The sequence below is a fragment of the Pelodiscus sinensis genome, chromosome 6 (genome assembly GCF_052426305.1).
Source record: "Pelodiscus sinensis isolate ZL-2025 chromosome 6, ASM5242630v1, whole genome shotgun sequence".
NCBI lineage: Eukaryota > Metazoa > Chordata > Testudines > Trionychidae > Pelodiscus > Pelodiscus sinensis.
The window spans coordinates 92,187,222-92,205,230 of record NC_143057.1 but is presented as its reverse complement, the minus strand read 5'-3'; the positions used below and the strand labels follow the sequence as shown (position 1 = coordinate 92,205,230).

General features: G+C 42.8%; 1 protein-coding gene across 1 annotated transcript in view; it reads left to right on the top strand.

Annotated features, from left to right (window-relative positions):
• Positions 1 to 1,752: 1,752 nt before the first annotated feature.
• Positions 1,753 to 18,009, top strand: part of RGS7BP (regulator of G protein signaling 7 binding protein) — a 75,599-nt gene continuing 59,342 nt past the window's right edge. Inside the window, exons 1-2 of the mRNA XM_006116997.5 lie at positions 1,753 to 2,622; positions 5,061 to 5,227. Of these exons, the coding sequence (XP_006117059.2) occupies positions 2,464 to 2,622; positions 5,061 to 5,227 (326 nt within the window). The 5' untranslated portion in view covers positions 1,753 to 2,463. The remainder of the gene's footprint in view (positions 2,623 to 5,060; positions 5,228 to 18,009) is intronic.

Genomic DNA, 18,009 nt, shown 5'->3' with positions numbered 1-18,009 from the left:
GAGGTATACCAATTAAAAAGCTCCATGTATGTATCAAGTATTAGTACTACTAGTAGTACTTAGGATTAAACTATAGTATTCCCTTGAAACATAAATTCACAGACCTGCAATACTTACTCAGCTCTGTATTCCCAATAGCAGCATACTATGCAGTTTATTGTGAAAAGGGAAATGGGCTGTTTTTCAAATGGCACTTAAAAATTGAGATCCTCTCTGCTGTGTCTAGCTGTTGAAGATCCCATGGCATTTCTTTTAAAAGTAAGGTTTTGGCCTTATGTCCTTGGCCACTGGTTCCCTGCTGCCCTCCATCTTAGATCCTATCTACTTTAGAGTGGATTTTTTATCTAAAATTTTTCCAACACTGCTACAACCAATGCAATTTCACCAGCACTAGTAACATTGACAGTGTGCCAAAATAGACTGGCCATCAGCATTATAATCACAATGTCATCAAACTCTGCTCAGAACAGACTGGTTACAAAAATGGGTCCTCTGATAGACAGTCTGCTAACACTCCTATTGTCAGTAGCACTTGGGGGAAAATTTTAAGAAAACAATTTGAATGTAGACAAGGCTATAAAGTCTGAATTCCAGTGATGCTCTGCACTTCCAGCAAATAGGTCTGAAGCCTTGTCTCTTACAATGCTTAAGTCTGCATGTGCATCTTCAGAGACAATATTGGGCTCAGAGTCTGGAACATGGTCCTGGTCTTAAATGATATATATAAAAGCCAGTATTGTACTGTGAAAAAATCTGTTTTGGGCCATAGAGAAAGTTATCATGCAATATATGATATGAGACAAATTCAGAAGTGACCATTACTGCATTACAACTAACATAGGTTTGCAGTCTGGCCTGGCACCTGAGGTACTGGGTTAGAGCTGTAGCCTGTATCAGGGATGTGCTGTGTCTGATTAGTCTTGATGGAGAATGTATCTGATTATTTATTTTACCACAGCATTACAGCTTTCTCCTTCTGAAAAGGAAAGTGCATTTGCTCCCTGGGGTGTTTCATGGCTTCACCCCATTATGCACGGATATTATGGGATTCAAGGAGTACAGAAACAAGAAGAAATGTTTATGTAATGCTTTCTACCCTCCAGGAAGAATATCTGTTGTGACTTATCTGACAATTGATCTTTTCTATAGAGTCTTCTTTCTGTTATGCAGGGAAGAATCTTCCCCTCCCTAACCTCAGAGAAGAGCATCTTCTCTGATGTGTAAAATTCCATAAAAAGCATATTTGTTATTGGTATTCTAGAGAGGCATATTTCATCTAGGTTGTTTAAAAAGACAAACCTTCCTCTCCATACGTAAAATGATTGTTGATTAGCCCAAGAGTTTTGCAAAAATGTCAGACGTGGCACTGTGCTAATTATGGTAAAGGATACTTTTTATAGTACTGTAATTGGCATCGGTTCGAGCCAAGGAGCTATGCACTTAACTATAATTCTATCAAAGGGAAGGGGATAACTTTTTTTATAAGACTGCTTGAGGTGCTAATTGATCAGCATGAGCAAGCTGTAAGTCTCACACGGGTATGGGAGTGGCTATTATTAGAACTATACATTTTTCGTCTCTGACCTGGACACCTACAAACAATCCAAGTCCCAAACAGTGAGGTTTAAATATGGGCAGGGTTTCACTCTGGCACGTCTTCCTTAGTCTAGAGCCGATGAAGTAATGTTGGAAGTGATGCCTTTGAGGCTGGGATTGGGTTAATGTGTACACGGTAGGGGGAGTTGCATGGCTGGATCACATTAGCATTCCCGCCCTATCAATGTGCCATGTTGCTCACCACGTCAGTCTGCCAGATTCCCTACGTCTAACCAGTCCCACCACACCACAGGTTTCAGCGGGGATCCTCCGCGAGGCGAGCCCTCGGAGACCGGATCGAGGCGAGCGGGTCGCGGCCAGGGAGACGCAGGCGCAGGTCCACACGCACACACGCGGCCCGTCTCTCCCGCAGGGGCTGGGGATGAGGGAGCTGGCGCTGCTCTGGGCAGACACCAAGAGAGACGGCCCGGGCAGCCGCGCAGCTTTTGAAGGCTGAATTCCCTCCTGCATGGCAGCGCCCAGCTGCCAGCCCCGGCTGCATCTGCCCGAGCCGCAAATCGATGCTGAGGGGAGGAGGGCTCAGCGCGCCAGCACAGGGCTCTCTCTGCAGGGGCTGACATGCTGCTGAGCCTGAGAAGTTGACAAGCCCGCTCCCCTTCCTGGCTGGAGTGGCGAGGATGCTGCCGGGCCCCGCGGCCGCCAGCCCAGCCTGCCTGCACGCTGAAGGTGACCAGCCGCAGCAGCAGCGTTTCAGGCTGTGACTGGAGGGGCGAGGGGAGAGAAAAGTGACTCTGGAGCCCTCTTCGGACTCATCATCGCCGCGCGGCCGCCGCTGGGGGTGGTGGAAAATTTTGCCCGCTCCTGCTGGGATCAGTGCGGCTGGTTTGGCTTGGTGGATGCGTATGCATGAGTTCTGCACCGAATGGGCGCAAGAAGCGCCCCAGGACCGCTGGCTCCATCTTCCAGATCAGCAAGCCCCCCCTGCCCGGCGGCGACGGAGAGCGCAGGGGCAGCGGCTCGGAGAGCTCCTACAAAACCCAGCGCGCCCTGGAGGACTGCAAGATGGTGGGTAAAACAAAGCCCCCCCCCCTCTCCCCCGTGTAGTTTGCTGTTGTGCCACTCCCCCTTCAGGTTGTCTATTCCGATCACGTGCAGCTGCACTATTTTTAAAACTGCAGTCCCCGGTTAAGTTGACACCCTTTCGCCCCAGTCGGAATGGCGAAAGACAGGCCATGTGCCGCGAGAGGGGGCAAAGCTCCTGATGGGCCCAGCTGATATTGGAACCTCCCCCCCCCCCCCCGCTCCAACTCTTCAAATTGTATTAGCAAAAGTAGAAGACAAGGGTAGCAGGGCTTAGTGCGCCAAAATAATCCAGAGCCACTGCAACAGTGCTGCAAAAACTCGGCTCCCGCACTGTCTCCCCAAAAGATCCAGCCAAATTTTGGTCATAACCCTCCAAATTCTATTGCCTAAACAGTCCACAAATGTAGTTCCTCCGGCTTCACTAATAAAATCTGTATCCTGATTTATCTCAGCCCAGGAGTGCTGCAAAAAGTAGCACCTGACACCTAGATTTGCTGGATTTTGCCAATTTGTTCCCAACCTTTTAAATTCCACGAATTAAATATATAACAAGTATAGATGCTTTCAGTATTCCAGAAATATCTGACTCTGACATACCTGGGAAATCCAAAATACTTAAGCGCCAAGCCCTTACTTAATCCATCTATTTTCCCCCCTCCCAATACAACAGCTCAACATTTCTTCATTAAGGTAGTTGCTCTGGGTATGCCTTGATATTTGAACCTCAACATGTTCCAGCAAAACAACATTACAAAATCCTGTACCTGGCGCTTGAATCTAGCTGGACTTAAGTAATGCTGAGCCCCAACTTTGCAAATTATGGAAACTAACTAGAAAACAAGTGGCATTGTTACTATGCTTCGATAAAAATCTGACCCCTGAATCTCAACTTTGTAGCTCTGGATCATGCACTGCGCACCTAGATTCTGACAGATCCTGCCAGTTTTTGGTTCTAATGCTCCAGATTGTACTATATAAATAGAGGGGGAAATGGAGCAGCTTCTAGTGCACCTAAAAATTCTAGCCCCTGTTGCAAGTTGTCACAGCAGCACTGTAAATTTATAGATCTAGCAACATTTTCTCATTCTAAGCCCCCTGATTTGAACAGTTTAACAGAGAAGAAATTTAATTGGAGCAGCAGTACTTCATTATGTAGCTGATAGAATGTTTAGATTTTAAATATTTAATAATAAAAAAAAGCTTGGGAACAAAAATTGCCAAGACCCAGCAGGATCTCAATGCTGAATCTAGCTTTTTGTATTGTTGCTCTGCCCAGAGGTAAAAGAATTCAGACTTTTGGGGGGCATAGTAGCAACATACGAGGATGAAGTAGGGTCTGCATTGTTTTGATGCACTAGAAACAGCTAAACCAATTCTGTTATTTATTGCTAGGGAATTTGGGGAAGAAGGGCCAAAACTGGCAGGATCCAGGTACTGGAGTTGAGTGTTTGCAGCACCCTGGCACTGAGATGCATCAGGGCAGGGTCCAGATTTCTTGGTGCAATCTGAAGAGCCACCTTTGCTCTCTATTTAGGCATTAAAATTTGAGTTAGCTGGATCTGGTGCAGTCCAGGTAGATCCAGATTTTTATCTCCTCCTTCCCCACTGCAAGTGGCCTTTTCTGATGCATTTCTTTCTTGCAGATCATGATTGCATTCCAAGTCAACATACATTTTTTCTTTAAAATAAAATCTACAATAATTGTAGATTAATGGAACAAAATAATAACCTTTCCAATGCTATGAAAATAAGGATTTATCCAATAGTGTCCAAATGTGTCTGCTAGTGTGATGCTGGCTTGGAATATTTCTGTGGCAAGGCTGAGAGGTTTATCAATTTCTTTGTCTATTTATTTCACACTGGTCAAAGTGCTTTCTGGAATACTAAGTGGAAAGTGCTTTTGTAGTACATCTTATCTGCCAACAACTTAAGATCAATTTCAAGGCTGAAACCTGGGTTAGAAGGCAGTGACAGGAAGGAAATCATTACAAAATAAATTAGCAAAGGCTCCAGTGTGTAAATGAGTGATACTTTCCACTCCCTAAATGTGTTGCTAATCAGAAACCAAAGGGAGTGAAGAGAATCATCTCTGGAGACATTTTGTCTTTCATTATGATAAAAAAAAATCTCTTGTTATTAGAGGAAGAGAAGCTATTATTTATGTCTGTGTAATATTTAAGATACACATTTAGGGGGTTAGTTGGAATATATTACTTTTCTGCAGGGGAACATTTATGGTACACATAATGCAGCTCACATAAAGGCCCCACACATTTACTAATGTTAAGGGCTTGATCCTGTTCCCTGTGAAATAAATCAAAGGTCTTGGGGTAGGAATGGTTTGGTTTTTTTTATAAATGCCCCATTATTTTATCAAGGTAGTTAAATGTTTTCATGTAAGTAAACAATCTGTTTTGCAGCTTGTTCAGGAGTTCAACACTCTGGTGGCTCTGTACCGAGAGTTAGTAATTTCCATTGGAGACGTCTCTGTCAGTTGTCCATCTCTACACGCTGAAATGCACAAGACTAGAACCAAAGGATGTGAGATGGCCTATCAGGCTCATCAAAAACTAGCAGCAATCTCTGGGTAAGAGTCTTCTTGTATTTCACTCGTTCAAGCAAATGCCTTCATAGTATTAAAGATTCTGGTTGTTAAATGTTATTTCAAGGGACCTTTGGGGAAAGGCACCGAACTCTTATAGTACCAGTCCATACAGACATCAATTTAGGATTTAAACTAAGAAATATTTAATCTTGGATTTTATTGAATGTACAAATCCTTATCACAGCATCATTTTGGGCCAAATCTTGCTGCTGATAGGAATTCAGCACTGATGATAATATCCTATTTGTTTCATTTTCTGTAAAGTGAGAAGGCCTTTAATGGTGTCACAACCCAAAGCAATTAAAAGAATATATTCTGTGGATAAGCTTCAAGGGTGAGATTCTGTAGGCCTGATCCTGCTGCCCTAATAAAATGTGTCATCATGACTAAGGATTGCTTGAAAGAATATGGTTTTATAAATAGCTAAATAGCCTATATATAGAGAGAAAAATCACCCATTTGAACATAAGCCACTCAGAAGTATTAAAATTGCATACCACTCAGAGCTCACATAGGGGGAATTTCTACATTTCTGATATTAAGGCTAAGGTAACAGATAGAGTAAGGGCCTAATTTTCAAGAGACCAACATATGGTGCAGTTTACATTTGTAAAATTTACACCTGCAATTGAAGTTGGTGTGTAAGTATTTAGAGGTGCCAATACATTGCTTTACACCTGCAATGGTTCTGTATGTACAAAATAGGGAGATTAAGAGTATGTCTACACTACAGAGGTTTATTGGGAAAATGGCCCTTTAAAAAAAAAAAACTTCAATTACATCCACACTGCAATCGCATTCATTTCAAAAGAAAATCGGAAGAACAGAGCGATTTTGTCAGCATTGGTAATCCTCTTTCTACGAGAAGAAGCCTTTTTGCGAAAGAGCTCTTTCGGAAAAAGGTGTGTGTTCACAGAGAAGAGGGAGTTCTTTCAGAAGAAGAGGAAAGAGGAAAAAGCACAAGTGCCTTGGTGGACAGTCCGTCCATAGTAATCACAGTTTAAATGTGAGATAGCATCCATTCAGTGTGGATGCTATCATTTGAAAAAGCAGATGGCTTTTTCGATGTGCTTTCGCAGTGTGGATGCGCTCTTTCAGAACAAGTTTTTTCGGAAGATCTCTTCTGGAAAAGCTTCCAAAAGAAGCCTGCAGTCTAGACGTAGCCTAAGCTTTTACCCATATGGCTATTTACTCCTAGATGAGCAATTCCAAAGGTTTATCCTAGGAAAGATCACATTGTAAAGGAGATGTTGGCTTGTGGACCATCTCCTGTCTTATTTATTACTGTGTGACATTGCTGTAGGAACTACAGCTGTTGCTTACATGGGAAAGACAAAGAAGGGATTATTTGTGTATTTTTAGTTCCCTTTAGTTACTGAGTATTTTGTCCTTTTTGAAAAAAAGTTAATCACATCTCTTCATTTCATCTTCCCTTCACATTCATTCTGTTTCTCTCTACTGAAAACAAGGATAAGAAAAGCAAGCTATATATGGACCACCAGCAAGTGCTACTCAGATCATAATTTTAGGAACTATTGCCTTAGATTTTTAAGTTTGGATCCTGGAAATTGCCTAATACCTCCTAGGCACCACCTGGTTGTCCACTAATTTCAATGGGACTTGAACTAACTCAGCACCTTGCAGGATCAAGCCGTTGAAGTGGGAGATTCTTTAAAATACATACAACTTACGCATAAATCATTTCCATAATTTACATCTGTATTCATCTATCACATTTGCTTGTATTAAATCATCTTTTTTTTTGTCTACTAACTCTTGAATGAGGGCTACAGCCTCCCAAACCAGCTTTCCCTATTTGAGTCTGCAATAGAGCTATATTACTAATTATGATAGCCTTATCATGGCAATAGTATGTGTCATTACAAACTCAGGATTATGGCTCATTGCAGGATAAACAAAGAGAAAAAGTTGATATGTTCAGTAAAGGTAAAATCCTTTAATCCTTTAGGGTAAAACCCTAAAATCCACCTTCATGGAGCCTGAGTATTTGGGTTCTAGGCAGGTGAAGTGCTCAGGTATTGAGAGGTGAAATACACTTGCTTGCTGCACAGAATCCCTGCTTCTGCTGTTTTACACTATAAACTGCAGTAGCTGCCCCCAGTCCTTCACTGCTAGCCGTGCAGAGTGTTAGAGACACTACAACAACATCAATGTATATCTCCCTTAGCTCATTATAGCCTTCTGTGACAGCCTGTGAAATCCAACGTAGATGATACAGAGAGATTGCTGTGTGGCTGTTCTGCCCATCATATTTCCCTGAGCCATCCCCTTTGGGGCTTTAGTGAGATGAAGAGCCTTATATTGACTTTCCGCACCACTGGTGAATCTCACCCTAAAACCAAAACAGGAAAAGAAAAGACATTCATGCACAGTGCTATTGGTATAATTGCCTTCTTTTTTCAGATTTGATTTTGTACAAAATTCTCTTTTAAATAGACACTGTTCACTCCAATTTGTTCTGCCAAGCAAAAGGCAAGCTCTTACAAAACCTAGGTCTGACAGTACTAAAAATCCCTCCAAAGAAATAGCTTTTTCCAAAATGAATACTTACTGCAGTGTGTACAACCCAAATTCAGCAAGGTGGTAACTTGAAATTGAACAGTACAAACAAAGGTTAACTTTACGCCATTTTATTTTGCCCTCATGGAAAGATTAATGGAAAACATAAACAGCATGAACAGTGAAAAGAAACTGCTATTTTTAAAATTCTTTCTATTTAGATGTATTAACTAAGGTAAGGAAATGTGGGTGTTTCAAAAGGTATGATTTTAAGAGGCTCATGTCTAATGCACTCACAGACATGTCCTGCAGGTGCAGGAGTTACTATGAAATTATAACTCTAAGACTATATTAAAGAATTGTAAATAATGTGAGATCCATAACAACTGATAAGTATTAAAAAACTAACAGCTTACTATAAATTGTTTATTTAGTCCAGTAGGCATTTCCCAATCTGTGCTTCACATGCTTAACCTCTTTCACCTCAATAATGAGAGCAACAGTGAGAGCTAAATTAACCTGTTTCATGCAGTATTCGAGGACTAGATTTAAGAGGGCCAGATAAGGGAAGGCTGAAGATGTAGATACAGGGTATGTCTACACTACATGGTTCTGTCGACGGTAAACCTCATCCCATGAGGGGCAGTTGACAAAGGCTTCTGATGTTGACCACTGAGCGTCCAGACTCCTGCGTTGTGCCGACAAACAGCTAATCTGTACAGTGAGATAGCCATTTTGATGTAAATGAAGCAGCGATTATTTAAATTGCTGCTTCATTTTGCTATGTCTACAACCCTCATCTACATGGCTCCGTCGATGGAGCCATGTAGTGTAGACATACCCACAGTGTGGAATCAGAGTAGCAAATAAATAGAGAGGGTCACAGACGTGGAGTATCTGTCCCTAATTCTTTAAGAAGTATGCTGCATTGCACATGGGTTGGGCTCTGGACTGAGATAGGATGGGGCAGGGACCCCAATAGTGATTGAAACGCAACAGGAAGGAAAGAAGCAGGAGGAAAGATTTGTGAGGATTAGAATGCACTGATCAGGAGGCAGCAGCACTAGGAGAAGCATGATTAGGAGGAAACATGAAAGGAAAATAGTGGTGTTTACAGCGGGAAGCCAGTAATGAGGGGGTGGGAAGAGAGTTGGGATCAGAAGAGACAATAATTTGGGAATAAAAAGTTAGAACAGGAAATAAATGGACAGGAATGAGTGAGGAACACAAAAAGAAGTTGTAGAAGGATGAAAAAGGTGTACCTGGGGAAGACAGAAGTTAGCAAAGAAAAAAGGAGGGACAGATGTCTTCTGTGGCCTTTGAAAGTAAATGAGAGAGAGAGAAAAAAAACAGCAGGAAAATGACTGGTTTTGTTCTGAGTTTGTAGCGGGGACACATCCCTGGGTGATTGTGTGAATATAGGCAATAATGAGAAAAAATAAAGTGTTTTTAAATTACAATTACAATTATTGGTAAAAGATCAATATCAAGAATATTGTCTCTGTGGCAGTTAGTGCCACTTAAAATATAGTGTATTCAAGTTAAAGAAATAAGAAACAGCTTAAAATATTAGTCATACAAATGTTAATCAAAAATGCATGTTCTGTTTATACACTGAATACCATGAGAATCTCTGGGATTACATGTATGGTTCCCAAAAATTCATCCAAAGTTACAGAGTCCTGGCATGATATACTGTCATCTGGGCAACACTCTCTGCAACACTCTCTGCTTCTCTTATGGACTACATGGGGAGGTTCATACAACAGAGATGGCAGATCAGATCATTGAGTGAGGAATGAGTAAACAAAAGCAGGGACAGCAAGTGCAGAGCCAGAGAGAAAATTTGAGAATTCCCATAGTCCATCCATAGGAAACCCTTGGCTATTACATGGAGGCACCACCCCACAAATAAAGATGTAGGAAGAGCTTCACTGTATAATCCTTGGGGACACTGCCTCAGTGTCCCCAACCTGCATGTGTTCTTTTGAGAGGGGATAATGCAGTCCTGGTTCAATATTAATTTGGTCCCTACTGGAATGTTCCATAATAAGAAAATGCTTCAGATAAAACAATTCTCTGAACACCATGAAAACTTTAAAAACTGTACAGTGAAGTACAAAAAAATTCAATCTAGTTTCTTGTGGAAAAAGCACTTTAACTTCATTATAATGGCATAAATGCAATTACATCCTAATGCAATTACATCCTGATAGTAAACTGCTTGCATAGGTTTTTCTCTTGTTGAAACATGTTTCTCTGAAGTTCCCATAAATAGATAGTGTATGAAGTAATATTGATATTGCCTCACAATAACACTATTATGACTTTTGGAGAATAACAAATATAAATAAAAATATTTGTAGTAGAAACATTCTAACTGTATATCCTCAGCTTGCAGCAGTGGAAATATAAGGAAATCCTTTATGGTGGTGCTTGTGCCTCTCCACATGTGGTCAAATCTTGCCCACCCTACTACTTCAAGAGGTTCCATTAACTTTGAAGAGACTGTTTCCAAGAACAAGGTGAATAGGATTTGGCTCTTGAGCTGAATTATTGCACTTTATTATAGTATCAAAACCTAACTACCTCCATGGAATTCTACTTCATATTACAGTACATGCATGTGCAGAAATTCAGGTTATGGCCAAAGCAGCAGAGACTACAGCAGCAATAGAACATGAGTCAGCAGGATTTTCTTCAAAGGTAGAGTTCAGAAGAAGATTTAGAAATGGGAACAGCATATGGGTGAGGATGAAGGAGGAGGAGGTACTGGTTATTTTTGAAGAGCATCTGCTTTATAGGAAGATAAGGGATTGAGAAGGGGCAGTGGTTGGGAAGGGGACTGCGAGTGGACAGCTGGGTCTGGGGCATAAGCAAGGACAGAAAGAGAACTCCAGGCTGGACTTTCAAACAGAGGTATGCACCACTGCATTCACACTTTTGAAAATGCCTAATGTATATAATCAGATAGCTATTTGCCTGTATAATTCACATGCTGTGTGTGCATATAGCCAACAAAACATCAAACTGTTCGTAACTGTGTGCAAACAGACTCACTCTCTGAAATATAAAATAGATTGTTATAAAAATAAATACATCACAAAGTCAATGTACATAAACTTGAACCTTTTTAATCTGGCAACCCTGGGAAATAAAGTATGGTGGATTAAGGAATTTTTCAGACTATGGAGGGTGCTGGGGCAGAGTTTGGGAGGGAAGCTGTCCTATTTATGTTATCAGGACTAAATAAGGCACTAATTTAGTTAGGACTAAATAAGGCACCACTCAACATGAGTGAAAGTGGCAGAACCCAGCTCCAACTGAACAAGAGGTTGCCATGTTCCAGCCCATGGTTGTTACTAAACATTCCCATTCCATCATAAATAAGATCTAATAAAGAGTCTGTGTGTGTGTGCGTACACACAGCTTTTGTCAACATGTACTATAGCCGTCTTAAACACTTACAAATAAATATGTTATTTAATTGTGTCTTATTTCGAGATTAGGGTGCTGTGGAGAATGTTTTTTAAGTTCCTTCTAAATGGGGACATATGAGGCCTATGGCAAGACCCCAAAATTCCAGTGAGAATTTTGTGTATGCACGGAACACCTGTGTTCTGATGCAACTTCTTTGACATCTGTCACAAAATTTCCAGTGTTAGTATAACCCACACACCTACTGTGGTTACTGAGCAATGCAAGTGGTACCTAGACCACAGCAACAGATACGATCAAGAGACCTCTACAGCAGCGTTTCCCAAACTGTGGTCCGTGACCCAGTACTGGTCCTTAGGAAAATAATACTGGGCCTCAGAAAATTTTTTGTGAGAGCCCATCTCGCTACCCGCAACCCCCAAGATGAATGTTGCGCTGAACTCCGAATGTCAACAGAGGTAGCGCGGGCTTCCTGAGGGGTCGGGGGGCAGTTCTGCAGCTGCGCTACCTCTGTTGAGCTGCTCTCCCCCCACGAGGTGTACAGCTAGTTCGGATAGGAAGCCTAATCCGAGCTAGCTAGTCCGTGCCGCGTGGAGCCGCGCGGCACGGAGTCCAAACAAGCTGGCATTTAAAAATGGCGCCGGCCGGCTTCATGCAAATGAAGCCTGGGAAATTCAAATCCCGGGCTTCATTTGCAACTCCGTATGACTACATTACCCCCCCCTAGTTCGAACTAGGGGGGTAGTGTAGACATACCCTTATTTATTTGTATCAATATGTTAAATTGTTTGGAAGGAAGTATTTTTTATTTTGTAGTTTGATATATTGTACAGGAAAAGCAGAGTAATAACAAATATCCAATTTGTCAATAATGTCACAGCAAATTGTGTGACTGTACATTTTGTCAACATGTATGTATGCAGAATAGTGCAAGCCCTTGTTCACTTTATTGTAGAGTATGTTGACCTTGAGATCAGAGGCACATCCTAGAGATGAAAGTCACCCCTGTACATAGGGCCTGGGTTATAAAGGTTATAAACCAATTAAATCCATATTTAAGGGCTTCAGTGGGGTTTTCATTGTACACATCTGTTATGCTGGACCTCTGCACACGGGTGGATTTCACTCATAATGTTTAATTGTTCAATGCCTATGTCAACCCATTGACAACAGTAATACTCTCCATAATTAGTGATTACTCAAATGAATACGGGTGGCAGGAAACAGCCCTTAGTTTGGTTTTATAAGTTTTAGAGTCCAATTCTTGGAAGTTCTGATAATCTTAAGGTTGGTGCTAAGCCACCCCAAATTCTAACAATGTTAATGGGAGTTAAACTCAATTACTACCTTACAAGATAGGGCCCTTGATATTGTCCATCCCAAGCACTTAAAAATCATAAATCAGACTCCCTAGAATCATGGGATAAAATTGTGTGGTTCATTTTATCTGTCTTCTGCTTTCTGAGGCTTTAGGATTCATGTTTTCAAAGTTTCTTCCATAACCAAGAGGGCTAGAAAATTTATTTAATGAAAGAAAGATGAGTCTTATTAATCACAAGACCCCAAAAAAGTGGGTTTAAAAAAACCCAGCAAACATTGCAAGACCCACGATAAAATCATGATTTCCTACCTGTAACAAAGTGGGGATTGTATTCACTCTGTTCGCTTGTTATGTTGCATGTGATTTCTACTCTCCTGTACCAACTATATATCTGTGTGCCTCAGTTTCCCTGGGCATTGCACTGGTGCCCAGATGGGGATGAGAATTTTGGGTGTGACTCCCACTGGGGGAGGCTTCCCCAGCTAGGGATGTTAGCACGTAGTCAATTGGAGTATATAGATGAGGGGCAGAACATGGCACCATGGAGCCACTGCTGTACATGCTAGCTGCTTTCAGGAGTGGTGCAGGACTGGGAGAGGAGTAAGTCTACCTTAACTCTGCTGCTCCATCCCTGGGGTAGTTCTCTGGTGGCTCCCAGAGTGGGTGGGACTCAAGTCCCCAGCCCTGCACTCCCCAGGCAAATGCTGTATTCACTGGACCACTCCAGTTCCCACCCTACTGCTTTACCTTCAGAAGGTTCCTTGCTCACAGTCCCCCCCACCCATGCTGCCTCTGTGAGATGCAGTGGGGTTGGGAGGAAACAGGAGCCAGTGCTAGGGGGAGTCAGCTTAAAAGCCGGTTCTCCCCAGCACCAGCTCCGCAGTGCCACCCCACTCCCCACCCCTGCTCCATCAGAGACAGCAGGGGGGATGGGGCAGGCTGCTCCAGCAGCAGCCCCTGATCCCAGTGGGGAGCTGGGCCTTCCCTCCCCGTCGACAGGGGCTGTTTCCACCAAGCAGCTGCTATTTGCAGTGGACAGGGCTAGCTACAGTCAGCACCTGTCCGCAGCCAGCCCTGACCTCCAGAAATGGGCTGGTGCCAGAGCAGCCTCTGTTCGCAGCGGGACAGGGCTGGCCACAGGCAGGGGCTGCTGCTGGAACAGTCCCTGCCCAGAGCCAGCCCTAGCAACCACAAACAGAGGCTGCTCTGACACCAGCCCCTGTTCATGGCAGACAGGGCTGGCCGCCGCGAACGGGAGCTGCTGGACTCAGAGCGAACTGGGACCAAGCAGTCCTGGTTTGCGCTGGTCTGGGATGCTGCGCCTCTGCATTTTAAATGTAGTTCGAGCCCAGTGGCTCTTACTACATTTAAAATAGAGAGCAGTGGCTCTGGTGGCTCCCGGAGCCAGCATGAGCCAGGACTGCTCAGTCCTGGCTCGAGCTGGCTCCTGGAGCTACCCCTGCTGCAGCTCTGCAAAGTGGTCCTTATCGACTAATCATGTAGTCAATACAAATTGTATCGACTACACGATGAATCTGATTACCGCAATTTAACATCCCGAACCCCAGGCTGCCCCAGGCCATCACGTACACAATAGCCAAGGCTCTCTTGTAACCTAAGCCTAGGTGTGGGGTGCAACCAGATGACACTTTTTGCCTGGGAAGCTGGACAAAGGACGAGGCAGGTCTGGGACAGGTTGCTGAGTATGTGAGTCGTCTTGGCTGATTTAGGATACAGTGAGGAGGTCCAGGGCTCCTCTGTCTCCCTGAATTCCCAAGATGGTCTGTACTGACTGCTCCTAGTTTCTATACTGACGAGCCTGTTGTGTGCTGTGACTCTGTGAACTAATAAACCGGTTCTGCCTGCTGGCTGAGTCTCACATCTGGCTGCGGATGGGGGTGCAAGGCCCAGTCACTCCCCTCACCTAAGAGACACTAACACACGGGGAAATGGAGTTTAAAATGCGGTTGTCACAGTATACAGTATTGCACATTATGGTTGTGTGGTAAGTGGAAATTGTGGATGCTCCAGATCATTGAAAGTGAGGCCACTTATTTAGGTGCCCAACTCTGGATTTAGTATCTCACTCATGGGCTTTAAAACTTGAGTCGCGAACTCATCAAGGAAAGACCCTCGTGGGCCTGTGACATTTTGTTTACTATAAAGCTCCACAGGCTGTAGTTTGCCATTTCCAGCCAATGGGAGCTGCAAGGCACCGCAGCTGCAGAGCTTTAGAGTAAACAAAGAGTCACAGGCCCAGCAGGGGCTTTCCCTGGTGGGTCCACCGCCCAAATTTGAAATCTTCTATTCTGTATTAAATATTTTGCTCTCACTCCAATTCCCTGACTCCAGTGTGTGTGTGTGTGTGTGTGTGTGTTAAAGAAGGAGACAGCTTATTTCAGATTGCATCAATGGTACTTTATTTTTGCTGCCTTGTGGTGTCATCATTTATATTATAACCATTTACTTAGATGGGTTTATGAGTCAGTCATGAAAATTTACTCTGGACTAAAATGTGATTTGAAGATGCTCATTTAAACCCTTTTAAAATACAGATTGTGAATGAAATCGATTTAGTCAGTTTAAAGTTATAGGGAGAAAAGAAAACAAACACAACTAATCATTTGTGATTCCAGACACTTATAATGGCTAATCTCCAAGAGTGGAATCAAGGGAAGCAATTAGTGAAGGAGAAAAACAAGGTTATTTACTAAAACCGGAGTTCTCAAAATATCTAGCCTCCACAGATTCACCTTTCCTTTGTCCCTGCTTGCCTCTGGAGAGCTGCTCTGGATAGGCAGCTGGATATTGAAGATGCGTCCTTCTATACATTTGTTCTTAAAAATTTAAGGCGCAGTACTCAATTATTCTTGTCAACATACACATTTCTTGATCAAGGTCTGGTCAAGGTCCAGATTTCAGAGAAACTTTTTGAACACAGCAGAAGCAATAATGTTCATAGTCTACTATATATTTAAAAGAGTTTGTTTGTTTGTCCAAGAATTCCTCCTAAACCATAAGAGCTGGGACCACCAATTTCAGTATTGCAGCTTCCTTTTATCATAACTTAAACCAAGGTAAGGGTTTGATTGCGCCAGGAAAAGGGGATGTGCCTTAAATGGGATTGCTTCTCATAAAACCATACAGAAAGGAGACATAACCACTAGGTAGGGGGAAGGGGCTTGCTGGGAGCACACACACCCCATTTGGGATTGCCCCACCCTGAGCCTCTCACCCCCCAGGTGCTCTTTAGAGTGGACGGGGCACTGGAATATCTAATCCCAGCTCATATCGGAATGTTGCTGGCTGTTCCCCTAGGACAGGGAGCAAGGGGAAAGTGCATAGTTTGCTACATTCCTCACTCTGACTGGGGAGTGCAGGGGGCTGATGAACCTGGACCTGCCCCAGCCAGGGGACATGCATCCCACCCCAAACAAGATGTGCCTGGAATGGGATTGCTTCTCATAAAACCAAACAGAGAAGAGACAGAATCACCAAATCAAGTACAGTCCTAAAAACTGACATAACAGAGCAAATGTTGAAAGAGAGCTCAGGGAGGGCACGCGGAGGGCCATCTCTGCCGTAACAGCTCCATTCTGGACCAGAGGAAGGCTGTGCCTTCCTCCAGTCATGGCCCCCAACCCAAAGATGCTGCAGAGCTGCTTCTGCCAGGAGACAGGTGGTCCTTTTGTGGTCACCACCCAGCCTAACCTGGATCAGCCCTAACCAGGGACATACACCACTCCCCCAGCTGTGCCAACTGGAGCTGCAGCAGCCATGAAGAGGCACTTCTCACCTGGCCCCTAGTTGCTGCAGTGAAGGGGGGCTGGAGCTGTCTTCTTTCCCTGGCGCAGCCTGCATATTGAACCTCCTCATCCCCAGCCACTCTCCAGAACACTGACTGAAATGAAGTAAAACAAAATTTAATTGAGTTAAGGACCCGAGCAACTGGAATTTTACTTTGTGAAGTAGAAAGATACCTGCTGGCAAATGCTTGCAACATATCTACTATATATTTGAGAGAGTAAAACAAAAAGTATTTGACTTAAGGATCCAAGCAATATTGGGTAAAAAAATTGAAAAATGCAAAACAGCTGTACACCAATAAACAAGCATGTACTAGTGGTGAGATTGTCCCACTTCTAGCAACCAGAGATGTGGAGAATTATGACTGCGGAACAAACAGACATGGCACAGAAAACCATTCTTGTGCGAATAATACCATCTGCCACCTCACTGATAGATAGTGGTAGAGCAAGTTAAGAAAATTCAATAATTTGCACTGCAGCTTGATGAATAGCTAATGTAGCTCAGCTTCTGTTTTATGTGAGATTTGTCAAAACAGGTTCAATAGCTGAAATTGTTTTTATTTTGCAAAGAAATCCCAACCTGAATGAAGAAGTATTCAAGAGCCTCAATAAGTGGTCTTAACTATGGCTGTGCACTGGTGCAGTAGCAGCAATGACTAGAAAGGACAGTGGAGTATCAGCATGAGAAACGTCGTAAAATGCTCCGTACTCTAGTGTCCTTCTTGAATCTAGTGTCCAGAGTTGATTATAAAAAAGAGTTGATTATAAAAAAATGCCATTTGGTTATGGGGAACCACCAAAGTAAGGAAGCCTCAGTACTAAAAATGTAGGAACAATGATCTTAAAAAAATTCAGCTTTGACAAAATGCTGACCTCTTGCCCTCTGAAAAAAAAAATCAGACCCTTTTAAGATATCTCAGGTTTGGCTCTCAAAAACTGAAGTGCTCATAAATCATTAGAAATCTCTGAAAAACATTGGTTTTAGTTTAAATTTTCAGTTGTTGGCAACTAACTCCTTATTTAGGCACCAAAATAAAAGTAGCTAGATTTTCATTGTGCTTAACAATCACAGCTTCAATTTGGATCCCTAAATATTTATATGAGTGACACCCACCCCAAGATTTAAAATGTTGGGTTTAACCTCTTTGCCCTGGTTATTTCGAAATGACTCCCCCAAAGTCAAATTTATAATCGGAGCATCCACATTACCAAACCCATTATTTCGAAATAAAGGGCTGGTTATTTTGAAATCTGTATACCTGCTTTTCATCAGGAGTAACACTGATTCCAAAATAATTATTTCAAAGTAACAGTAGTGTGGATGCTCCAGTGCCTCAATTTCAAAATAATTCCTCCCCAGAATAATTCGAACTAATTACTGCTCAGTGCTTCCTGGGGCTCTAAGTCCGATGTAGCATGTCCACATTAACAGAGCCTGCCTTGGACTAATTTCAAGGCTTCCCTGTATTGTAGACATGCTGATCTGAATTTATTAAATTGGGAGTTATTAAGTTGAATGTACCAATTCTGAAATAGTTTCCTAGTGTAGACGTGTCCTCTCTGTGCCTGCTTAGTCATCTGTTAGGTTTGTAATACATACCTACCTACCTGTCGTGGTATTGTGAAAATTATTTAATAGTTTTAAATCACATCTCAATCCTTTGAGGGAATCCTTA